The following is a 26,739-nucleotide window of genomic DNA, read 5'->3' as shown; positions in this document are numbered from 1 at the left end:
TCATCCAAAGCAATGAAAGATATTTTTTTTGTTATGCTTTGCACTTTGGCTGTCATTTGTGTGTGTATGGTTTGGTTTTTTTTTAATCTTTTCGAAAGCTTGGTAGAGATGCTGTTAGCATGCTAGGGGGAAGCTTTCTTTTCTGCTTGTGTTCTTGTGTTTTCTGTGTATGAAGTCTTCTTTTGCTATCAAACCTATAGTGGAGAGGTTTTTGGGTGTTGTTCCTCCTGTTCATATTTCACACGAAAATTGATTACAAATCGCTGTGAAATTGTTCCACATGGCTAATATTTTTACTCTTTATCTGCTGCTGCTCAGACTGTTTGAATGCATTTGTGATGATCGGTGCAGCAGTTGTTAAGTGTTAGATTTTGACGCTTCACTGTAGGTCTGTTTTATCCTTATATTCAGTCAAAATAGCCTTTTTTGACCATTTTCAATAGATGAAATTTCAGTGCATCCTTTGGTTTCCGTTATTTATTTTACATGGATCATTTCCTCACAAATTCTAAATTACTTGGAATAAAATCTCCTACACAGTAATCCTATCTGCGATACAAGATTGTGTTACGACAGCATTCGTACCTGTATTAACCAGCACAATCGCGACTTTAGTTCCTCAGCTTGTTATGATACTCTGCCTGTAACTGAAAGAGGAAGAGCCTCCTTTTGCTATAAACCTGGGCTTTATCAGTGCTGAAATATCTCTGAACTGGGCTAGGCTGTTCACGAGAAAGCTCAACCCTAAGTTCCTGCGAGCACTGGGTGTCTCCATATCTGCAATGTAACAAGCCCTGGCAGCACCTTTGATCACACAAAGAAATGGCCCAGACTAATAGAGAGCAGGCTTTAATCTCGTCTGAATGGGCTGTTTCACCCTCACAAATAGGAATTAAAAACATGGCACTGTAGCTCTTTCCTGACTCTACTTCCTTTAAACAGTTTTTTTTTTCCACCAGTTTATTGCATTTTTTTCAGTAGTTTGAAAGCCGCTTTAGCTTCCACTAAAAAAGCCTAGCTGTGTCCGCTGTGTTATCTTGTATACATAGGTTATTTGAGCTAAATACAGTGTTGCACAGGACTTTGTAGCTTTTCTGCTCAGCGCAGGCCCAGGTGGTGGAAATATACTGTTACACACACGCAGTTTAACACTCCTTCCACTGAACCCCATGAAAGGTAGCAGAGGCCTTAGAATTTCTCAACAATGAGCTCACTCTGCTCTCTGCTGTGGCTACAGCGGACGCAAACCCGCCTGTGCTGAGTGAGGCGGCCTGAAAGAAAAAAGAAAACAGGCTTTTGGCTCTCTGATCCACCCAGGATGTTTTTTCCAGTAGGCTGGCACGATGGCACGCTCAGCTTTTTGCGGCCGATGTGGTAATCTATAGTCACGTTAAAGATGGCTGTGATTTCTGGCCGCTGCTCCGGAGGCCCCCGTCGCCCGCCTTCTGCTGAGCTGCGGCTTCTTTAATGTTCTATTAAACCGTTTGAATGGTCAGTTGGGTTTGTGTGAAGGGATAATAAATATTTCATGTCAGGGAATAAAAACAGTGTTTTTACCCTTTTCTTCCCTCATCCTGGCTCTTGCTTGGAAAGCATATCGCCTCTGGGAGGTCTCTGTGACTCAGTGCTGCCACTTGCTGGTGCGTTCGGGGAACTTCAGGGGGTGGCACTGCGTGCAGTCCCTCAAACGGACAGCGGGTGGCGGGGTTCAAAGTGCAGCAGAGAGAAAAGGAAGCTGTGTGTGACGTGCTTGGCCGGATAGAGCTGGATTTATTCTTTACAGATGTGTGTCTGGAGTTGTATTTAGGAGTTAATCTGTCATACACTTGGAATGGCGAGTGCATTTCAGCCTTAAAGCACCTCCCTTCTCAGTGCCCAGATTTCTTTCCTCCTCATCTCCTCGTCCAAAAACACAAATGTCTTTCTGTTTACTTTATTAAAGAATTAAATGCTTTCAATCCCTTTTTAATTGACTTGGTTCCATTCAGGGCTCTTGGCACAGAATAAGAGAATCATAAAGGCACATGCAGCACAGGCCTGCGTTTGCCAAGTGGCCAATTTGTGACGCTGTTAACAAACAAATTAACAAAAAAAACAAAAAAAAGATGCTTACTTTTTTCCCCTCCTCCTTTTCTTTTTTCTAGAGTAAACGGGACCATCTGTTAATGAGTGTGAAATGGTACTACCGCCAGTCCGAGGTACCTGACTCTGTCTACCAGCACCTAGTACAGGACCGCAACAATGAGAACGGTATGTATTCGTGTTTTTCTTTTTTCCTGTGCAGATAACCTAATGCATGTAAAACATGAACTAAGTGCCAGAGCAAATAACTCGTAAAATGTGAACTAAGTGCCACGCTCTACCGTTTTATTTCGCCATGCCAAGCGATGTGTAAGACATCCAGGTGAATGGCATCTCAAATAATAGAGGAGGCGTTCGCAAAAACGCTTCTCCGCCCTTGTTTCCCTGGTAACGCTCCTTCAAACAAGACAGCGGGACTGTGAAGTGCAAATAACTTTGAGCATCCTGTGCCTTGCGATCTCCTGGTCACCTGGCACATCAGCCGCGAATCTGGAGCTGGTGCCTACAACAAGCAGTAATAACAGACTCGGGGTTCTGCCTGGCTCTGCGTTGGGGCGGCTTTTGATTTGCAGCACGCTCTAATAAAACAGCCAGGCGTTCCGCGTTCCTGCCAGCCTGGCAGACACAGACTCTCCTCCCTCTGCGGTTTTCAGTCTGACGTGGCAGCCATTGCCACTTGAAGATATCACTGCAGGTTAACAAACACTCACCAAGTACAGTCATTATGGATTTGCGCCTGCAAACACTGTTTTTCGATGTAGCCTTTTCAGGAAGAAATTATAACATTTCCAGAGGAAATGTAATAAGCCTTTTGTCTGATGGCTGTTCAAGCCTTGTATTAGACTCAGGCATTGATCTCTTTATTGGAGTATATGTCACAGTGCAGCAGCTCCAGCTGCATTTCTGCTCCTATATCCACTGATGTTTATGGGAATCACAGGCGTCATTTAAAACCCCATTTTTCTTGTTATAATATGCTGTCTGTGCTTTACATAGTGTATGGAAGCTAACCAGCCTTTCTTTCATGCATAATCTAGTGCGATTAGTTCAGCCTCATGTTACCTGTGTGTTTTATGCTTATAGAAGAGTGTGTCTGCTTAGATCATTATTCTGTGTTAGTCCTGTACTCCTGACATGCACACTATTTTCTAGTTCCAGACTATGATTCTGTAAACGTTCTGTAGAATCAAGGCTTCATGTTCTTGTCAAAGTCATGCTGAATTATGTGAGGTGTTCATAGGTGACCTTACTGCTGTGTGGTCTGGGGATTGGCCTATATATTTTATCTTTTTTTTTTTTCAAGAATTGAAATCAACATTTTAAGATTTTATTCTTGCTTTTTGTTCTTGCTGATAAAAAGACATTTACATGATGAATGTGCATTTGTTTGCAACAAATAATATTGCAGACACAGGGAAACAGAGTGAAGACTTAAACCAATTATCATTGCAAAAGACATAATAGTAATAATAAAGAGAAACATTAGATATAAATGCTACAGGTGCTTATTGCACTTCATATCTTGAATCAGAGCCAGAGTCTTGTGATCTTAAATTTGTTTGTGTTTGATAATTGGGATTCTATGTGTGTAATTACAAATTTTCCATTTGGACTGTTTTTAAAGAGCTATGTACATGTTTATTTTTAGCTATTTAAAGTTAAAAAAAAGTTTTCCCAGTATTTCAGTTGTCTCGTTTAGCTTTAATTGTAAATTGTATATTTCAGTAAGATGTTTATTTAATTGCATTTTTCATTTTGTTATTTTAAGGAGAGCTGAATATTATTTTTATGTTTTAAGTTTCCTTTTAAATTTCTCCTGTATTCTTTCCTAACATTTCATGTGTTTTTAAGCTCTAAATTGAAATGTTTTTATTGTTAGCATTTCATTGAACACTTCCATTAATGTTTGTTTGTGTGTAAGATTTGTCTTTATGCAAATTGCCACACTTTAAACTTCAAATTTATGACAAATGAATATCAGCCCCATCTATTGATTATCAGCTTCGTTGTTTGGAGCAATCGTTATCTGTATCGGCCCTGAAAAACACATTGATCAACCATAAATATAATCAGCTTGAAACATCAAAGGCTTAATTTAATTAAATTTTTTATAAACATTTTTCAGAGTTAAATGCTGAGACAGTGTAATGGTTTTTGTTTGCTTTCAGACTAAAAAACCTTTTTGCAGCAATACATTTATTTGAGTGACTTTTCTGTTTGTCTTTCCTTTTCTTTCTGGTCTTGATTGCAGTATCTGAAAATATTAATGAGCACTGGTTTGACTCTCTCTGATGCGCTCTTTCTTTCTGTCTCTGTAGACTCTGGTCGGGAGCTAGTCATTACTGACCCTGTGGTAAAAAGCAGAGAGCTCTTCATCTCGGACTATGTGGACACCTACCATACTGCGGCCCTCAGGTAATGCACCTGCTGAATAATTACGCCCGGTGATGAGTCATGTCTGCTTTTGCCTGTAGCAGTGCAGTCATGCTTAGTAGTGCCTAGAGCATTTCAATTAATAAAATTGGATTGGAGTCTTTCAGTGTACTTTTTAAAAAAAAAAATGATTAAGCATGCAAACCATAGCTGAAAGCTATCACGCTTTCCTTCTCCATGGTGAAGAAAAGCAGAACAGGCATGCTTCTTTTTGGTATTTCAAACAAAAAATGCTCTTGATTTCCCATATTTGATTCATTTTTCCCCTGCTTTCTTTCCCCTACACTCTTCCTTTCCACTCCCTTAACTCGAACCATCTGGAGGCAGTATAGAGAAGCACACACAAAGCCACAGCTCTGAACCACTGATTTCAGGGCAAATTAGCTGCAACTTCTGCTGCACAGAGGGCCCTTTGATTTGACTTATTACAGGGCTTTCGATAAACTCCATGAATTCCGGGAGCATGGTGTAATGCCTGCTTTGAGCCCATCGTTCCTTTCATCTTCTGAGAAAGGTATTGTGTCTACACTGGGCGCCCAAAACCACAGCAATGCCTATTATTTTGATAGGCCCAGACTGGAAACATAAAGCACAGAATGTGAGCCGATGTCAAGATGCGGTTTGTAGGAGACGCTTGCTCTGGTTAGCTCTTCAAAGCACGCGTGTGTGGGTGGGCGGGTCCTGTGTGGTATCTGTTGCCACTTGTTCAACTGTCAGGATGAAAAGATTCAAAGGTACAGTGTCTATAACAATGGCTGTGAATGGGGAGCACTCTGTTCCTCAGTCGCTGCAGCTTAGCCTGCCACAAACACAGGGAAGGATGTTTGTTCAGCGCTGAGTGATCACTCATAGTTTGTCCGCCCAAATGTGATTGCTTCAAGGCATGCTTAATGTAGTAACAGTGATGTGTGTACGTTTAGATGACTAATTTGTGTTTGCCTGTTTTTGTTTTGCAGGGGGAAATGCAACATAGCCCACTTCTCTGACATTTTCGCTGCCAGGGAGTTCAAACCACGAATCGACTCCTTTTTCTACATTTTAGGATATAACCCAGAGACTAGGTAAGCCAGAGCTGTCCGATCATATGCCGTTATGAGCGCTGATGTGCCTCTATGACTGCGTGTACTGTTTTGTATTGGATTCATAATTAGGAATTAGTGATATCTAAGCAGGTTTCACACAGCCCACTCTGTCATAGTTATGCTCAAACTGCAAAATAAGCACTGTTAATTTTTCCACTTTGCTTTTGATAGCAAATGGTTGGATTTGCTCAGTTTTATATTGAATCCTAAAGCAGTTTGTGACGTTTGTGGTATGATGTGTTGAAAAGAGGCCTGTGTGGTGCTTTTATTCTTGTTATAATGATAATACACTTCTAAAGAGTACAAATAATAAAGCTATTCGCATTCTATAAATTAGTAGCATGGACGGTCTGTTTCATACCTTCTATTTGAACTACACTGGGTGCAATTAACATTGCCTGTCAATCCATTAAAAGCTCCCTGTTGTCTCACTTTCCTGCTGAAGATTAAATTGGCTTTCTGTAGAGTTTTTGGCCAATAAATTCTGTAACTGAAAAATGTATTGCAGCTTCCATGGAATCCAACACATTAAACTGTCACAGTTTAAATTATGGCTGGTTACTGTTTAAATATTAGCTAAACAAGGCAGGATAACTGGTTCACTTCACATGAAGGATGCAAAGGAAAGCTCTCTTTTCTGGCTTAACAGCATGTGTTTGTGACTGTTCAGTGTTGTAACACGCTAGAGAAACTGGTCTTTAAGCATTTTCATAATAAAACAGTAGTAGCGAACCTTCAGTAATGTAGAGCGTAATAAACTACCAGCTCTTGGATTAAGCTTCAATAAATGTTGCTTCACTCAGTGATAATACAGATGGTTTTTGTTTTATAGATTGGTTGTGGGCTGTCGTCATTGCAAATTTTAGCATATTTACTCTATTTTCCATAGTTCTTTTATTAAGTGAATGTTCTGTAATGGTGTGAACACTAACAGTGATGTTACAGGTTTACTTACATCTTTAGTTGTCAATGAATGATCAGTTTCTTTTTGAGTTTTGTGCCTAGCTTTGTGTTTAGCATTTGATTTATGGGCTTTCACTGATGGTTGGTGGTGGGGGGATGTCAAAACAAAGTCAAGTTAATCTTGTCAAGAGTGAAAGGGATTGTGATGGTTTGAGTTTTTAACAGAATGGCTTACAAACTATGTCTTTAAGAAGTGGACTGTGTAATCTTATCATTCTAAAATTAGTACGGTGCACCCGCGAAAACCTGACATTTTGTTGTTGTGCTTGAGGTTCATGCATTAATGCATCTGTTTAATCTCTGAGTACTTGAGAAGCAATAAGCTGTGCTTGTTGAGCTTAATTGCTTTGTAATGTCTTATTTGTGATAGAGGCTGTAATCTACTCATTGATTGTTGACTGTGATAAGGAGCAAAGACCTTCAGACTTGGAGGTTTCTTACCTTCTTTATTATTAAATCAATGTGACATAAGTATCCAAACACTGACATAATCCTGTTGGTATTGTGGTTTACAGTTGACTAAATTAAACATGCTTTTGACGGTCAATTGCATTCAGTATTAACTAGTTTAAATGTTTGTAAGACTTCGTTAAGGGGTTTTGATTGCTTAGCTTAGATCCTCAGACATGCCCCAGCATGAAAAAAAGTTGAAAATGCGCTGTTTAAATGCTGCTGCTGCAACACCTCTAGCAAAATCGTAAAATAAGTTAGAACGTAATAATGCATGACTCCTCCTCCTACATAGCAATTTGCCTCTTATTTCTAATATTGCACTTTGATTTCAGTAGGCGACTCAATTTTGTGAAATGCCAGTTATGTTAACCCTCAGTGCACAGTGTAAGCTTTAGGTATTTATCTCTCTCTCTCCCTCTCTCTCTCTCTCTCTCTCTCTCTCTCTCTCTCTCTCTCTCTCTCTCTCTCTCTCTCACACACTCACACACTCACTCACACACACTCACACACACACACTCAATGCGCTTCTAGTTCTATTACTCATGTTTCATTTCAAGTTTATTTAAATAGTTTTTGTTTATTTTAAAAGCAGCTTCTGTGTGAATTTTTAAGTTATGCTTTCATTTAACGATTAAAGTTTCAGAGACTATCAAACAATATATTATCACGTTTGGGTAGAATACTTCGAAAAGGTAGTAATGGCTGAGTACTGAATACACTCTCCTAAAGGCATTCAGTAATGTATTCTTTTACACGAGTAAAACAGTAACATTCAGAATACATTTAGAATTAATGTACAGTATATATTGGTGAGGCAGATGAGATTTTTTTTTAACTCAATACATATTGTTCCTCGCTATTACTGGTTGATAGTTTTCTTCATGTAATTATTCTGTTATGTTTTATGAAAAATTCCTTATCATTTAAAGAAACAAATCCTTTTTTTCCTCTCTCCCCACCTGCTTCAGTTTACTGCTGCTCCCACTATCCCTGAGCAGAAGTCCAGTACATCATCAATGCTAAACTTATCACTTGCACAATGTCCACTATTGGGAAGTTTATTAGTTTGATATTCCTTTAAAAGAGCTCAGTAACACTGAGGTTAATAACTAGCTTATCCCATTGATTTATCAGTCTACTCAGGCTTTAGCAGAAACGTCAGTGCTTGTAAAGAGGTTGTTAATTGAGGTCCTCTTTTGAATTCATCTAACAAGCATGTTTAATGCATGTTGTGCACTGATTCTAAAATTGTTAATAAACACGCATTGACCTTTTTTTGAATGTTCATTGTTTTTAAATTATTTAGTCGATAAGTATTTTAAGTGTTCTTCTAAAATGTAAAAAGTAGCTGTTCTGAATGCTGCCTTTATAAAATGTAACTTGTATTCCATCACATCCCTACGCTGTGTATTATGTATTGATTAAGCTTATAATTCATACTCTTGCGGTTATTTTTTTATTTTTTATTTTATTTGCTGAACTAATTGCACTAGCTGATAGTCAGTTATTTTCCAGGTAGGCCAAATAGTTGTGATCGTTACTGTTGAGCACTGATATTAATAATTATAATTATTGGTGAGAAAATGTTCAGGGACCCAGTAAAAATTGATTAAAAGTTTGCCAAATATGTTAAATAACTTGGTGACACAAAAAATGTGAAATTACTTTCAAGTATTATTTCCTAAAAACACTGAGTAAAAACATCGAGCAAACACTGCTTTATAAAGATATGGAGCATCAGCAATATATCAACAAACTTTCATTCACGCTTCTGAAATGCTGCTCTTGTAGTTCTGAAGCTTGAAGTGAGGATTAAAATTCCTTTGCCTGAGTTCTGCAAGGAAAGATTAGCTTTTGTTGTGTCTGTATTTTTTTTATGTGCAGTTGCAGCTGTGTGTCAGCATAAGTGTGTTCTTCTATTCTTTGTTTGTCAACTCTGGCTTAGTAGAGTGTCTTGTTGAACCTGTATGGTACCGTCATGATGTACATGTGTAATATATGCATGGCATTTGAGGGCACTGGAAGTGAAAACTCAAAGCATACTCATTTTAACAGATTTAGCTTACTTTCAGTGAGATAAAAAGCAGCATGGAGAGCTCTGCAGTTCTTGTGTTAATGTCCATGCTTATGCGTCTGAGGGTGTTTCCACATTCTTTTCCATTTTAGATTAAGGAATCTCAGTTCTGTCAAAATAAACATTAAAGGAAAAAGCTGCAAATGACCTCAGTGCCTTTAGTGCTCACCATGTAAGAGATGGTAAGGGGGACTAGGATCTCTTTCTGGTCCTCTTTAGCAGTGGTGAGATCTCAGATCACTTGTTGTTCACATAGATTTTTATACTCCAACAGGGTAAAGCTGAATTGTGCATAGTGTTGATTATGTTCACTGTACAGCAGATCTGATTGGCTGAGCCACTTTTGAGCACATGGTTAAATATTCCAGTAGCACAAAGCTGTTATAAACCATTAAATAGTTTATTTATGAAATCATTTTTAACCTTAACTTTTTTTCAACATTGTATTTAATATAATGTATAGAGCGTTTAACTCGCTTAGTTGTTGTAAACTCACCACAGATGGCACTGATCTGATAACCTGTACCTCTGTTGGGCTGATATGACTATAAATTGCTGGATCAGGTACTGGAGGGGAAAAAGAACAAACCTTGTCTGAAATATTACAGAATTGCTTGCAGTGCAACATAATGTAAAGCATTAGTCTGTGTTTTTTATATAAACAGGACTGCGCACCTGAGACATTTATATTACAAAAGCTGTGGTCAGTAAGCATTTATTTGCTCCAAAAAACAGTATTAGATTAAATACATAACATTAATACAACAAGTGTGTCAGTGTGTTCTTTGAACCATTTCCAACCTGTCCTCATGGACGGCCAGTATTATTTATAGCTATCGTTGAACACCTGGTTTGGCTTGATCGGTGTTCTGGCGATGACTGCAGGCATCAGAGTGAGATCTGGATCCAAACTTTGTTCAAGCAAAAAAAAAAAAAACACTTATTGTCTGGAAAAATGCTTTTAAACTGTTTGTTTAGGTGCCTCAGACTTCTTGCACAGTATATGTCTTCCTTTTTTTCTTTTTTTTTCCTATAAATTAGTTGAGATGTGGCATCATAATAGAACCATTTCATATGCATCTAATTTGAAGGAATCTGAAGAAAGGAAAAGCTTTGTGTCCAGAATGATGCACAGAGCTGTAGGTTAAGGATGAAATTCTAAAAAAAATTACATAATTAATATCCATAATGCCTCGTGTTTGAAACATGGTGGTCAAATCTCAGGTAGTGATGACTATAAACAAAAATTACAGTATTATTTACTGTAAGTAATGTCTTGGCTGTTAATGCTAGTGTGTGTATATATTTATATAGGAAAGAGTTGACCTGAATTATGGCCAGTTCACCCCAGATGCGTTTCTGGAGCATTTTTTATTAGTCGTATGTCTGAGACGACAGATACACTTCCATTGTAATTGTTTTTTTTTTTGTTGATGTGCAGAGCCTTTTTTATGGGCCTGTGAGTGAAGAGACCCAGTCAAATTACACACTTCCACTTCTTATAGTATTCCAAACTAGATTTATAGTAATAATTTACTAAAATTTCATGATCTTATTGGCCGAGTAGCCTAGTGATCAAGCAGCTCCTACGATGTCCTACCAGTGTGACTGATAGGCAGGTAATATGATGAGGCTTCTATCGAACAGTGACATGAACGTAAATAAAAACTTTATCACATAAATTGGACTAGCTTTTACGGCAAGTTTTGAAATTGCTATAAAACTATTCAAATTGGAAAAAAGAGCTGATATACCCACCTGAAGTGTTCACACAACAGAGTTCGAGACATTTGGACACACGGACGCTTGCACTTTACATTGGCTAAGCTTATGTGATGCTGACGTGCCATCTGGCGAGAATTCTGTGTCATATGTCATTTGTGTAGGGTTTGTTTATGTTGGCCAAGTATTCCTTCCTGAAAAATAGTAGTGTTTGAGCATTGTACTTTATTATAATATTTCAGTGAAGGGCTTCAGTTAAAAACAGTTAATTTTGAAGCTTAGTAGTTTTTAAAGGGAAAAGGTCTAATCTGTATCAGTATCAGTAGATGAAGCTAAAGGTTTCATTATTACAGTATTAAGTATAGAAAAGAAAACGTGGTATTGTGCCATCTCTGAAAGTCGGTGTGCTTTATTGTCTTGCTTGTGGGCAAAATACGTACATTTGCAAAAACTGTGGTGATGTATGTGTGGTTTGTTTGTGCATTGTGAAAAATGTTGAATGTGGAGGTGAAGCCTCGGGTTACCGAGCTGCCAGGGTTTGTGCATCACTGTAACTGGTCTGTGAATGTGGAAGATGTTCAGTGAGAGGCGGGTTCACAAAGCTGCCGTTGATGTTTGTGCATCACTCTGTCCGTGATGGTCTAATAATAAGGCTCGTGAGTAGCTTTAAACCCGTGAGGAGGGGGAAGGGGGGAGAGGGGCGACGGGCTGAAAGCGGGGTTGCTCAGTGCTCGCTGCCCGGTCGTGTGTGTGGATCCCCCCTTTACGGCGCCCCACCGACCCCCTCCCCTCCCCTCTTCCTCTCTCCCTCCCCCCTCTGTGTGGCTGAGCCGCGCGGAGCGGGGATGGAGCGCGGCTGCAGCGCGCGTGCCTGCCTCTGCCTGCGCGCGGGGTCGCGGCACATGCTCAGTGCTGCGCGGCGGAACGGGAACTCCGCGCGCCGTGCGCGAGCCTGAGGTCACGGCACAGGCTCAGTGCTCAGCCTCCATTTTGAGCTGCCTGCAAAAAAGAAAAAGAGGGGAAAAAAAAAACACACACATACACACACAGGTGGGAGAAGGAGGAGAGCTCCTCTGCTCCAGAAGCCAGAAGCCCCATGTCAGACATGGACGACCTGTTCAGCCCGCGGAGGTAATGTGAGCTTCACCTGTTAACACGGTAACCGGTAACGGAGACGTTAGCTCGTCGGTTTTGCACCGCAGTGTTGTAGTTGTGCGTTTTAGCTCTACCGTGAAGGGCTGAGGCGGGTTCGGTTGTTGTCGCTGTCCGGTTTCTCGGTGTGGTGCTGTCACGTCAAAACGGCTAAGCTAGCATTTGATGTGCTTTGTAACGCTAAGCTAACGCCTCGCAGCAGCCCGTTCACTGTTTGCGCTTATTCATCTGTCTGAATGACGTTTTATTCTTCAGTCAGGGCTGTTCTGTTATCCGACGCCTCGTCAAGTACCGCTACTTTTCCTCCTGATGCTGAGACCGAGGCTGCTAATCCGCCAGCTTCTTCCTCGAATTTTACGTTCCACCTTAAATGCTGCAGCAGTTACATTCTGGCGCCTGAAGCCGCTGGAACGCAACTGACTCACAGCTTAAGGTGGAACGGGGAATTCGAAGGAGACGCCAGCTCCAGCCTGGTCTTCCCCCCAGCCTGTAGTTGTTTTGGAAACTGTAGAAGCCAGAGCTGGTCGCGACTCCATTTTGCAGTGCCTGCGTGTTTACAGTGGAGCTGACATGGCGCAGGAGGCTGTGTCCACAGACATACTTAGGGAGTAAAGCGCCGGGTTTGCTCCTCTTTTGCTTTAGTAAATAAAGTTGGGACGTTCGCCGCGTTTCTCTGTGTTATGACAGTGTAACAGGCATGCGAGGATTGGACGGTATTGATGGAGGGGGCGGGGTCATCCTTGATTGCAGCGCTCGTGCTTGAGTTACATTATGTACAATGCATGGCTTGTTTTCGTCTGTTCATCATGGGCTGAGAACTGGGCTGTGTGAATGAATGTACAAGAAAAACAGAACTCCTGCTCTATTTTCATATGTTTTGGGTTTAATTAAAGAACATGCTGTAGTTTAGGAGGATTAATGTTTGTCTGTAGTGTGTGTGTGAGTAAATAGTGTCATTTTCCTTATTGTTTTAGCTGCCATTGTTTTTATAGGGATGCACCAACATGAGAATTATTAGCATATAAGCATTTATAGACTGTAGAAACCAGGACTACATGGACCTGGATTAACATTATGGTGAAATTACACTCATTTCTAGAGGATTACAAATGCAGTAAAATGCCCAGATTTTTTGCATAGTAGTCCAGCAACGTAAATGTTCTAGTACAGTAAATAAGTCATTAGATGTCTGATCCTGATTTATTTTTGTTATTTTCTGCTGATACTGATTTAATTCTTATCATCCTTAGTGTTTTTGCAGTTGAAATCGCTTATATTTGCTTATGCAGTGACGTGAGCCGTACTTGTGTAAATGTATTAATGCATAGTTGTTTTCTTATCGACTTTCTTATCTGAGAAATACCACTTGGGCAAGTTTTTGCACATGTTGCAGTTTCTGAGACGTTTGTCGAGACAGCACAGTAATGGACTGAATGATAATGACGTTAATTAACATAAGATGAGAGATCAGGGTTTGTCCTGAGTGTAGAGAGCTAGGCATGTTGTACATAATGTCATGATCTTAATACCTGACCTCAGACTAGGCCTGAATTTATAGTTGAACAGTGTATAGTTATGCTAATTTAACGATTAATAGTCTCTTATATTTTCTCTGTAAAATAGAATTGACACGCTGAAATATACAAGTTCTTAAGTGTTGTGGCAATTTGAGGACGATACATTGAAAAGAACATGAAGTAATTCAGACTTATGCATGTACAGTTGTGGTTGTTTGTCAGTAGACTCTGTGTAGCCCATGTTATAGCCCAAGTTTCTTTATAACAGGAAATAAGATGGTTCGGCAGGTTACACATTTGCCACATTGTCAAAACTGGGATAAGGTGACCTAATTTTAAGATTATTCTGCTGAAATACACAAAGTGCATCAATACAGTTTTCTCTGCTGAATGAATCATCAACTCTCAGTTTCCTTGTGTGCCTATTGGAGCATATCTGTTAAAAGTAATAGCCACGTCCCAGTTTTGTAATGTAATATGTCTACTTGCACAAAAAAAATATTTTTTTTTCCCCTTAATAATTGAAAATGGTCCCTTCCAAAGTACTCAGGGCACTTTTGGTGTAGGATTGTAAAGGTATGTTATCACAGCAGCCAACTGTGGTATACGGCTATTCATGGGGCTTGACTGTTTTACTGCTGTGATTATTTTCGTCCTGGCTGTTGAATTAAATGCAATCCTATAGCCTGTTAGCTAGTCTTATTTTTGTGCTAAGGTACTTGGAACAGTCGATTGCTATTTCAACTGAATGTTGTGAATTTATCTTCTACAGCCCAACATGGCTGCCTGTAGATCACTTTGCCCTGCTCCAGTGTTCAGTGCTACTTAACTTAGACTTGCCAACGGTGCCAAAGCAGCAGAACATTCGGGAACTTTGCTGTGTGCTCGCCTGTCTCAAAATCCTTCTTTACGGCTCAAATAAAAGCTTTCACTTTAACCTTACTGTGAAAATCTGGTTTTGAACGAGGAGTCAATCTCTCTTGCCTCGCTTTTTATTTTCATTGGAGCTGTGTCTCATTTTAAGAGCAGGGTGACTCCACAGAATAAGATTTAGACTCTCAAAACTTGGAACAACTAATCCTCTGACTAATCTTGCAGTTGAGAGCAGCGTTTGTGAGCACTGTGGGTTCTGTCTGTGCCGTGCATCTGCCTGCCATATTTGTTTCCGTGTGGAATTTCCTCTGTTGACAGTGCTTATGTTTTTTGTCAGAATTTAGTGACCAGGGCTGCAGGCAGAGGGAGTGTTTATTAAATGTACCCTGAAGGAGGGCTGCGATTTGAGGACCTGAACGGCTACCAGAGGCCCTAACCCCCCACCCCCCCCTTCACCGCTTTCCAGCCAGGTTCAGGCCGACAGCCCGGTGATGGAGCGCGTGCTGCTCTGGACGCAAATCATAGTGACAGTTTCTGGGCCCACTGCGCGCCCGGCTATATGAAAATCGGCGCCGTTGCCGTGGCAACGGAGAGGGAAAGGCTTTTCAAAGGGAACATCTTGTCATTTTCTTTAATCCACTGCAGCTGGAGATCGGAACACTATTATTAAATTGTAGTTGCCATGGTTACTGGGGGGTTTGTATCAGCAGCCATTTCAGGGTTTCTCTCCCCTCATATCATCAGGCCTTTTGGGGGCTGTTGTACTGTACCTCTGCATGAACAATGAGACACATCATCCCTGCTTCTCGCCGCCTTTGTCCCTTTGTTTAGCTCTGCTGGTTTTCGAATATATTGTCCCCACACTGTGCCCATTATATTTAACCATGTTAATGTGCACTTCTGGAACAGCTGTTCATTTAAATATGGCCATCATCTGATGGTCATTTTCCAGTATTTTTCTCTATTCATGAACATCAGGCTTTGCGCTGTAAGTAATAAGGCTTAGTTGGAAGCATCCTACATGTGATTATTCTCTTGTCCTGCTAGCATTATCACTTGCACTGCTGATATTAAGGATGACAGAAAAATGGAAATGTATCTGTTGATTTGTGTCTGCATACCTAAACTGAATTTTAAATGCACTGAGCATTTTGTTTTCATTGTTGCCTGAAAAATTATTTCTTTTTTTCTTTTCTAGGCGGTTAAACAGCACACAAGGGGAGATTCGAGTAGGACCCAGTCACCAGGTATGTTCCTTTGCACTGTTTGAATATTAAACATGCTACCTGAAACTCTGCTTACCCACTGGCGACATGATACATGCAGATAATACTAGCTGTGTACGGGTGCTGGGCTGGAATACTTAACATGAGCATTGCTAACTTAAAGCCTTACTTGACTGACAAGCATGGGCTTAACAAATGTTGCTGGTAATGCCATGTTATACATTACTATCCTCGGCATCCTTGCACTCAGAAATAAAGACTAAAATAAAGCTGTTTTTGCAGGGTTAATGGGGTTTCTTCTGCAGTGAAATGAAATTCATGTACTTTCTGTATGTGAGTAGGCCTGCAATTGAAAAGGGTTTGACAGCCGCACACGCTTGGCGATGTTTAGTGGAAATTAAATGTGGTTGCAGTGGTTTGAAATTGAAAGTGTGAGCAAAAATGGCAGACGATGAAAAAGACTGAATATCACCCGCAATTACTGTCATATCCTCCATAGTGCATTTCCTTCCAAACATACATCAGAGTGTTCTCATGTGGAATGATTACAGCGGCAGGTCCTCCGTTCAGGACAGCTTTAAAAGACTTCAAATGGACTATGTGATATTAAAGTACTAGAGAGAAGGCTGAGGCTGACTAGTGGTCCATGGAATCGGAGCAAGCCATTTAACAGCAGTAATTTAAGACATCCTTTAATCACTAAATGAGATCATGCAAGCAGTAATTGCAGTGTAAATTTTGTATTGAAAAATTATTTGTGTCGCTGTTCTGTTGAGATCACAGTTCCGTATTCAGATATTTTTAGGTCCCAGATATTTTGCCAAACGTCTCATGAAGACATATCTAATAGACAATGCTTTTTAAAAGAACAGGGCTGGATGTAGGAGCCATTTGAAGCTACAGCTTCCTTAGTAACACCATAATAAGCCTTGCAGGATTGCCATTATCACTTACATTCATCAGCATTGCTATTTGCTTACAAATATGACATTTTTGGACATTACAGAATTGTAAACATAAACAAATGTGAACATAAGTATGTGCTTCACAGTGCACAGTAGGAAAGGGTGCTTGTTATGAAATAACAGTGACTGTCTGCTTGCAATGCAGTGTCTTACTGGAAAGTCTACTATGGAATGGATAACAACTATAGCAATGACTGATCATGCCCTTACTGGATGTGCAGGAGTTTTATCTTCTAAAATTGTATTTTTGTCAATATGCGAAAAACAAGGATGCCTAAAAAAAGATCATGCCTGCCTTACATTATAATTACGCACAAATGTTAAATCACATGGGACATTTCAGTCAGTTCCTGTCTCTACAGACAGAGGAGGTTTGATAGGTTTGCTGTACTGTAAATTATTCTAGCTGGGGTTTTGTAAAATTAATCAGCACTGACTGTTTGCTGTTTCCAGTGGTTGTGCAGTTGGTCTGCCACATGCTGTATATGAAACAGATTTAGAAATGTGATATTTAGCAGTAGCTGCTTGCGCTGCTTGTCGTGTGACAGCCACTCTCTTTCTAAACAGGCCAAGCTCCCGGAGCTGCAGCCCTTTCCCTCTCCTGGAGGCCAGCCTGTGACTGAGAATGAAGAGCTGGTCTGGATGCCCGGGGTCAATGACTGTGACCTGCTTATGTACCTGCGGGCAGCCAGGTGAGCTGCTATGGTCCTGCTGTCACCAGAGACTTTGTTATATTAAACAAACCACCTAAAAATACTTTTACTAAACTTAACAACAGCTTTTTTACCTTTCTATACTAACTTGCTGCTGTGTAATCTGATCAACTGAAATGCATTAGTTTTGTGGTATACTTGTCATATGGAGCTGTTAGTGTATCTTTACTGACTCTTTGTATATCTGTGTAGGAGCATGGCAGCATTTGCAGGGATGTGTGATGGAGGGTCAACAGAGGATGGGTGCCTTGCTGCCTCACGTGACGACACTACACTCAATGCATTAAACACTGTAAGTTAACTGTTTCAGTTGCATTCAAAATCGTCTCAGCTTTATTGAATACTTACAAAATTGACTCGGAATTAGTAATTGGTGGTGTAGCATTTAACGAGTATTATCCCAGCATTCTGTGTAATTCACTTATGAAAATAATCAGCGTTCTGAGCAACACAAATAAATATTAAAATGACAAGCTCTCCTGCTGTATAAGCTCCACACATTAGCATTCCTCTTCCTCACTCCTGCAAAGCAGAGATGGATTTATTGCTAATTGCATTTAGCCCATTGGTTGCAATAAAAAATAGCTCAGAGCCCAGGATTTCTAATATAACAGCCCAAACACAACAGAGCATTGGCATTGCTATCACCATAAATTTAACCCAGTGTCAGCATTATTCTACAGTTTTATGAGGTATAAAAACATAACTCTATTAGTATGTCAGTGAAATGGCCAGGGTAGGTATTGCAGCTCAGTCTGAGCACGCTCTCTCAAGTGTTTTATGTAGATGACAAATGCATTCCAGTCTGCTCTGCTCAACAAGTTTCAGTCTCCAGTTCAAATGTTGCTCCTTAAAAAGTGCTGCTTATGCTGAACATTTCAGTGTCCTTATTTTCACTGTAATGTCTGGAAAGAGAAAACAGCACATTTGACTGTGTCAACAGTTATTTCGGCTGTATGTACAACAGCTATATAAAACAGCTGTTTCACTGATTAGGGTATGATGAGGTTTTCCTATGAAACGGTTAAAAAATAATGAACTTATTTGGCATATTACCATATATTGTACTACACATATTTGCTATTATTTTGGTCTGTTTTCAGTTTCTGATAATTTAATATTGATGGCTATGCACTGTGAACATTTTTAACAATCTGTTGAGCTTCTGAAGCACACATTTAACAAAAGTGCCAGAATTACGAAAAAAAAATCATTTTAATTTGCAATGTCAAAGTTTCCTATTACCATGGCAGTGTTAGCTGTGGTGGGGAAAAAATAACACATGCTCACTGTAGCAAATGTAGTTGGTAAAGGCCCCCTGTTTGCTGATTAGCACTTCAGTTCCCACAGTGACATTTGTTTTAGTGTAAAGCTACACTGAGTAATATGGTTTCTGAGCTCTGTTGGTCTATGAACCGTTCTCTGTCAGCAAGTTTAATTTCTCTGTTCCAGAATAAGTTCCAATAATTACTTCTAGGCTACAATCCCTGTCTCATCAGCAGTTTAATGTTGTACTAAATTAGTCATACCACATTTTTTAGCGTGATTCAGATGTTTGTCATAATTTGTCCATGGAAAATCTTTCCAGAAAGCCCAAAGGAAACAATTAAGTCAACCCAGTTAGCCCCACTTAGAAAAAGTGTAAAATGTACATGTGAATATTCAGATGGCTGGTTTTGTAAGGATGAGACCAAAGACATCAAAAGGATGTATTTTCTCTGATTTTTTTCATGTGAAAGAGTTTAAGGACATGAGGCTATGAGAACCGTGTGTCTGAGCAGAAGTCATTACTTATATTGATGCAAACAAAAAATAATAATCTTTATTTATATAACACTTTCCATGCCAGTGGCAGCTCAGAGTGTGTTACAGACAGGTGATAAAGCATAACAGTAATACAAGAAATTATGAGTACTAATTTAAAATCATATAGGAAAGTGACAAATACGTTTTTAGAAGTGTGGACTGAGCTTGACTTCTAATAAAAGGTAGAATTGAGTTCCACAGTTTCGAAGAAGATAACTGAAAGAGGCCTCTCCACATTTTCTGTATTTTACAGTAGGTGTTTGTAGAAGGCCAGTATCTGTAGATCTAAGATCATGTGCTGGAACATAAACAGACAAGACATTCAGTGATGTAAGTCAGAGCTTTAAGGTTATTTAGAGCCTTAAAAACTAGTAGCAGAACTTTAAAATCTATCCTGAAAGACACAGGTAGCCAGTGCAGCTCTTTCAAAACGGGAGTGATATGTGTTACTGACTCTTTTTTGTTTTTGTTAGGATCCGTGCTGCTGTGCTTTGCACGAGTTGTAGAGGAGGTATTGTTGTCTTAGGAAGCCCAGTAACAAGAACATTACTTATTAACTCTGCTTGTAATGAATGCATGAACAAGATTCTCTTTGTCACTCTGAGATAGACAAGGCCGAACTTTAGCAATATTTCTCAAATGCTAAAAAGCTATTTTGACTAGTGACTGCATTTACATTTGGGATAAAGCGGAGCTCAGAGTCTAAGATTACACCCAGGTTTTGTACTTCAGAAATTTGGTTTAGTATATAAAGCTAAATAACCAAGCTTCTCCTAAAGCAGCTTTCTCTGAGTTTTAGTACCAAGGTTCAGTATTTTAGTTTTTTCATGGTTTAGTTATAGAAAATTTTGTAAAACGTTTCCTAATGGCATCACGTAGAGGTAACGTGTACAAAGAGAAAAGCAAGGGTCCTAAAACCGAACCTTGTGAGACTCCACAAGAAATGTTATTTTTTTTGATGAATGATTTCAATTTTTTTTTTTGATGAATGATTTCCCAGTGAAACAAAGAACTGTGTACTAACTAAATATAATTTAAACCATTCTAAAACTGTGCCTGAGAGGCGACCCAGTATTCAGGAATGGGGGATTAGAATCTTGTGATCAACAGTATAAAAAGCTGAACTAAGATCCAATAAGACCAGAATAGAAGGATTTTGTGCATCAGCACTGAGCCTGAGGTCATTAACACAAACCAGTGCTGGCTCAGTACTGTGGTTAGAAGCAAAACCTTTCAACTTCTCAAATAACTTATTTAATATTATATACACATTTAATTGTTTGAAACTTATTCTAAGACTCTGCTTAAAAGGAAGGTTAGAAATTGGTATTAAAATATTTAATAAGGAAAGATCCATGATCCATCTGGAAAAGCACCTGTTGACAGAACAGTTTACAGTAGTTAAAATATCACTTTGAACATAATCAAAAACCGTCCTAAGGAGAGAGATATAAACAGGTTCAGGATCACATGTGGATAAACTTAATTTGTTTATAACAGTTGTAAGCTCCTGATAATTGATAACAGGGAAAGATGTCATGACTGATCATCAGTAAAAGGTGGCTTATCAGGACGGTTATAGGAGCTTGTTTTAGTCGGCTGAGCTATGATCTGTCTTATCAAGTCTATTTTAATTTTATAAAATGACTGCTAGGCACTCATTCAAGGCAAAGCTTACTGAGGGGGAAAAACTCTCACTCATGAACACTTTGACCAGTTCCTGCAAAACTTTTTTATATTTTAACATTATCATTTATGCGCCTGTGAGACCTCTCAATTTTTTTTAATAGGGGGGCTGATAACAGGGAAATGACTCACAACAATCAAGAGTACAGTCAAGTTCATATTTTACGTTTTGTATTTTTGTGCTGGCCATTAAAAAGGTTACTAAGGACAACTCAGCACTGGTATGCACGCCTACACTCTTCTAGCTATTTTAATCTCTAATGAGGTTGGCCACTGGGGGGCATTGCTTATGTTCTAGAGGAACATTTGTAAATTCTAGAAGAAATCACTTTGAACTAGTCAACCTGAGCTGTTAAATGTAATGTGGTGTGAAGGTTTTATGTAAGCCTGCAGATAGATATAGCTCATGGTCCAAACACTTTGACTGGGTGTTTGTGTTCAGGTTGTTCTGAAATTAAACCATAAAAAAATACCTTCTGACTGAGGAAACAGATTTGCCTATACACACATGCTCTGGAAACACCTGGTGTCAACTGATTAACGTGGGCACTCTTATGAAGCAAAAACATGTTGCTAAAGTAGCAATGTATTTAGACCAGAGCTGCTGTTCTGCTCTGTACCTCTGTCAACTTGTAGCCTTTGAGCCTGGATATCACAGCTCTTCATTGTATTTTTGTGGATATTCATATTGTAGTAAGTATTAAAATTGGCACATAATACAGTTCTAGTTGTAACACATTACAGTAAACTGTCTGTGCACACTAGTATGAAATGGGAAAAGCCTGGCAACAAGCATTAGTAGATAGAAATGGTGTTGACATAAGTTACTGAAGTAGTTTACCATATTTTGGCATATAAACATGACTGTATAGATAAAATAAATGAATCCAAATATTATGTAGCTTAATTACAACTCAGCCAATTCAAACTGTCCACTCTTGTCCAAAATAAAAATCAGACTTAAAAGTTTTAAACTTCCCGGTTTTAGTTATTCTGTCTGTTGTAGGCCTTATTAGGGTGGCCTGAAATAAACTAGTAAAGGCTGCCTTTTAGACATGGTAACCAGTCATTGCACTTTGACCATGAGATTTTTTTCTTTTTTTTTTTCAGAGCAACATTAAAGATCTTTTTGAATGTCTCTCCCTTTCTTTTTCTTTCTTTCTTTCTTTCTTTCTTTCTATCTATAATTTTTCTTTTTAAATAATTATGCTGACTTTCCATGGCTGAGCTGTGCTGATGGAAAAAGGGCAATTCGCCCTGGCCAATTAGGCATCCACTAGCAGAGAGGCACAGTGAAATGAAATGTCCCTGGTAGGCTTCATGCCTAATTGTAGATAAAGATGAATTGTAGAAAATCCCTCTCCTATTTCTCACATTTGCTCGTCTTCTCCAAAGTCCACCATAAACTGTTGGATGCTTGGAACATGGGTATGCCTTGGGAAAGACTCATGCGCTGAGGGCTATTGAAATAAGCTCACAAATCAACACCGAGGAGCAGCAATTGTGATGAGATGTAAGGTGTCGGAGAGACCGAGAGGGGTATAATTCATGGCTTCATTAAGCTACAGTGGACTGTAACAACCAAGCTTTTGCTGCAAGCTGAATTTATTGGGCTGCCCTGCTTTCCCAGCCAAAGAGCCCATTGGATGAGCTAAAGGAAAGTATGCTAGCAGCAGCCTGCCTTTATAGAACAGCTGAGTATATGCTAATACTACCCTCATGAGCCCCACAGTGCATGGTGGCGATTTCCTCCTAGCTTCCCAAACAAAAGCGAACACAGCGAGAAAGCATGAGCGAGCGAACTTGAAATGCAATAAACCTGGCATTTCCATTTGGACTGAGGAGAGGAGAATGGAGAATTAATGCTGTCGGCAGTTCACCGTTTCTTGACCTTTTCCCCCTCATTCGCAATTCCAATGTGTATTCGCAAAGCACGCTCGGCCTGATACCTGCTTGCCTTTGACAGGCTGCTTTGTTTCAGCTTTGCATGTAATGATCGTTGATATTGACTTTGTATTGCGTGTTTGCCAAAGCAATGATCTGATTCTGCCCTGAAGACAGCCTCTCATGTGAATTTACATGCTGTGGCAGGAAAAGCTAACTTATGAGTTTGTGTTACACTGATGGTAGGTGTAATGGATAATAATTCAAGAATATGTGTGTATAAAACTTTTTATAAATTGAAATTTATTTTGACTATTATTTTCCTAGAATATTTTGGGAATTAAAGATTTCTGTAATGTTTCTGTATTTTTTTGTGTGTAAATACTCCCAGTCTTGGTCATGAATACATGGTGTGGATGGTTTCCTAGTGGCAGTTTATTTCAGGTTGTTTGAGTTGAGTCTCTCTGCTGCCCCACTCTGCTCCTGCGTGGCAGTGGTCTGCTCAATACTTAATGGCTTTCACATTTTCAGTCCAGCTGTCCAAACTCCACAGCTCTGACACGATTATAGGAAGCCAATCATACAGACTTCCCACACTTTTAGCCTACAGTACAAAAGGTTCAGCGAGATAAACTCAACAAAGAAGATAAACGGAGCATATTTTAAAAAGCTTGTGTAGTTTATTGCTTCGAATAAAATGTGTTGACCTAGTCCCAACCCTCCTCTGTTTCCTGCAGCTACACGAGAGCAGCTACGATGCAGGGAAGGCCCTGCAGCGGTTGGTGAAGAAGCCTGTGCCCAAGCTGATTGAGAAGTGCTGGTCCGAGGACGAAGTGGTAAGAGAAGAGTTAACTTTGCTCTTTAAAAAGATAAGAGAGTGGGAGTTGTATTGCCTGCGGTTTGTAGTCCACTGAAAACACTCACTGGGTGAAGTCCTCCAGAGCAGGGCAGCTGCATCCTGTTTATGGCCTGTTGAATAAATCTTCACTGTGAAAGGGGGAGAAAAGAGTGAGGAGAGAGTGTTCAGAGCCTAAACACTGCGCCTGGGCCTGCTGTGTTCGCTCATGTTAGAGTTGAGCATTTGTGTCATCTGTTAAAAATACTCAACTTGTAATATTTGATTTAAAGTTGATTTACATTGTGCTTTAGGACTGCATTGCCTACTGTTGAACCTGAGTATGAACAATTGTGGCAGATTTACCTTAATGGTTGTTATCAGATGGGAGGTAAGCTGTTTTTACAAGGGTGTTAATGGTTTCTTAATTATTTGAGGCTTTATTTTTAAACAGCTTCCAGGCCTGTGTTTTTAAAAGTTCTCTAACATGTGGGGTTGAGTCCACACCCAGTGTTACTGACTCATTCCATTTATAAAGAAAGGCCTAAAATACCCTCACTCTTCCCTCACTCGTTCCTGCTGCTTCTGAAAGCACAAGTCAGCGCATCTCGTAAAAATGCTACTTTCCGTCTACAACCTGGAAAGTACCTAAAATGTCCATTGTCAAAAAGTGGAGAAAGTAGTTGCAAGCTGCCTGAGATCTGGAGCTTATTTATGACAAGTTCAGTATTTCATGCCATAATGAGTCTCAGCTAAAGGCTCAGAGAGTTGGGGAAAATATCTAATTACAGTTTTTCTGAAAAGCATTGTGACTGTGATTTAAATTGTGATTATTTTCTAAGCTCTGGTGGTCACTTGCATAAAATACCTTAAGAGAATTTTGACCTTTGTTTTGCTTTTACCGTAAGTGAGCTGTGGTAAGTAAAAAAAAAATTCATTATTGTAAATTAAGCTTTAGATTCCAAGTGTAAAGGGGAACATTCAGCCATTCAGAGTGGTTTGGTGTGAAAGGCTCTATTCTAGTGAAACTTGTCGAGTCAGAGTTGTCCACAGTGGTGGTGATAGGAAGCAGATGTTTGAATTTAATGCCTCTAAGAGCTACATTATATGGTGCCTGATGTCTGAGACATTGTTTTATGATAGTTTTGTGGTAAAGTTTTGGCTTAAAATGCATTTGAATCTATTTATTCTAATCCATTTATGGCAGAGAGATACATGCAGGGCGTTGTAAGGCAAAATAGTCCCCAAAGACAACTTCGTTTTTAAGATTTATGACTATTTCACCGTTATCAACATTACATGTAAAAACTCAGAAGACACAGATAGGTTCACAGGTGGTGTGGTTAGTAAATAAAATGGCTATATTTGTGTTGTAGACGTTGTGACCCGTGGTTCCTATCAGCACCACTGTAAAGAAATCAGTCAGCAAGTTTCTCTACAGTGAAGCATTTCACATCAAACCACTCTGAATGACTCTGTTTACATCTCAACCTCTGAAATGGTGGAATTCCCCTTTAAGTCTCAGCACTTCTATGTAAATTTACAGCTTTATGTTTATTCCATAAGCTTTTTACTTAAGACAGATACATATGATGTTTTATGTTAGTGGCCACAAACCTGATTGCCAGACTATTTGTTTTTCAGGCTTTTTGAATGTGAATGTAGTTTGCCAAATGGCCAGTTAGTTGTGGTTGTGTTGTCATGTGGATGTTACTTGGATGTTTGGTCTCTTCTGATTGGTCTACTTTGGTCTACATCTGCATGCAGTTTTGAGTTACTAGGTAAAATTATCCCCATTAAAAATGTTGACTCTTGCGAGTTGAAAATGGCACTCTTTCAGATTACGATGTCGATATAAAATGATTAATCTGGCAGCTCTAGCTGAAGGAGAACTTTTAAGCTTGGTGATTAACCATGATGGAGTCATTTGAATAAAGTCAAGGCCAGAGGCAGAACTGCTGTTAATTGAAACGGATTAAATCTTGCGTCGTTTCCCAAACTCATTATTTATGGGGTATACTTACGCATGCTAGCTAAGGGCAGACTCCAGTGCTGCCTGTGTATGCAAGCAGGTATCACCAGAAGAGCTTGCGATAAGTCTCTTTAGAAAAGTGCTATCTTAGATAATGGCTATCGACTTTGTCAATACTCTCAATAATTCTTCTATCCTCTCCAGAGGCAATGTGGAAAAATGTGTGTAATATTAATGATGCCAGCAAGCCCATTAAAAAGGATCAATTACTTTGCGTTGTTATTTATTGATTGAGAACTGGGTGTTGTGAGAGTGTGGTAAACAGTATTTTGAATGTATATAGTGTGGAGTTCGTGTGAAGTGAAGTGTGTAACAGTCTGTCTCAGATGAATAATAGAGGGGCCGGATAAATAGTGTATGAGAGGCGGCCTCGATTACATCTCTGTTGGTCCTTTTTTTTTTTTCATGCATGCGTATGTGCGTTCATACTGCTGGAGGGAGTTGGAGGCTGGAGCCATGTTCCCCCCTACCCGGTCTGTCTGTGAGGCAGCCAGGCCACTGCCGCAAAGCCAAGGACACCACTCCCACTGATCTGATTTCAAGTTGTGCCTTTGCAGCTTCGCAGCCTGGAGGGACAGGTGTAAATGTACCCCTGACCTTGGCGCTCATACCAGCTCTGCCTGCTGCTCCTCATTTATTTATCATCATCCCCTGCTTTCTCTTCTCTCTCTAGCTCTCTCTCATGCTTGCTCCCTGTCTCGCTTGCTCTCTCTCTCTCTGCTGGTTCAGCCCTCAGGAACAGGGCCTCATTATTCCTGCTCTTTTTCCACCGGTCCTTTTTGAAATGTGAATAAAAGTGACAGTGACTGCCTCTGAAATGACAGAATCATCCCCTCTTCAGGGTCACTTGTCACCCCTCTCTCCCTTCACCGCTCCACCCCCCTCAGTGCCTCTCTCCTGCTCCACTGCCTGCAGCTGTTAACATGGGGGGAGAGCGAGCTGTGGCCATTTCTTTAAGCTCTATATCTTTTCTGTGCAACCACTGAGCTGATTTGTATTCTGCTGCAAGTAGAGTATAGCATAATGCGTAATGATATCTATTAAAGGACCCATATCGCAGAAAACAAGTTGTCCTTACTTTTTTAAAATATAGATTTGATGTAGTTTGTAAACATTGTTAAAGCTTCCAAATGTGCCATTCACACCAACAAAAATAGCCTGTTTCGAATTCACTGGTTTTGTGATGTCACTCAAACAAATGCATCTACATATATTATTGGTGGGATAAAGAATTCAGTCTT

The 26,739-nt window shown here is 39.7% G+C and overlaps 1 protein-coding gene across 1 annotated transcript in view; it reads left to right on the top strand.

The window, feature by feature from the left end:
* Window positions 1-26,739, top strand: part of rerea (arginine-glutamic acid dipeptide (RE) repeats a) — a 125,597-nt gene that overhangs the window by 75,258 nt on the left and 23,600 nt on the right. The window contains 7 exon segments of the mRNA XM_036591767.1: window positions 2,145-2,250; window positions 4,401-4,497; window positions 5,472-5,576; window positions 15,550-15,598; window positions 17,110-17,234; window positions 17,448-17,547; window positions 23,369-23,467. Coding sequence (XP_036447660.1) covers window positions 2,145-2,250; window positions 4,401-4,497; window positions 5,472-5,576; window positions 15,550-15,598; window positions 17,110-17,234; window positions 17,448-17,547; window positions 23,369-23,467 — 681 coding nt within the window.

The sequence above is a fragment of the Colossoma macropomum genome, unplaced genomic scaffold (genome assembly GCF_904425465.1).
Source record: "Colossoma macropomum unplaced genomic scaffold, Colossoma_macropomum, whole genome shotgun sequence".
In the NCBI taxonomy this organism is placed as follows: Eukaryota; Metazoa; Chordata; class Actinopteri; order Characiformes; family Serrasalmidae; genus Colossoma; species Colossoma macropomum.
The sequence above is the reverse complement of the archived record's forward strand: the minus strand, read 5'-3'. Positions and strand labels throughout refer to the sequence as shown.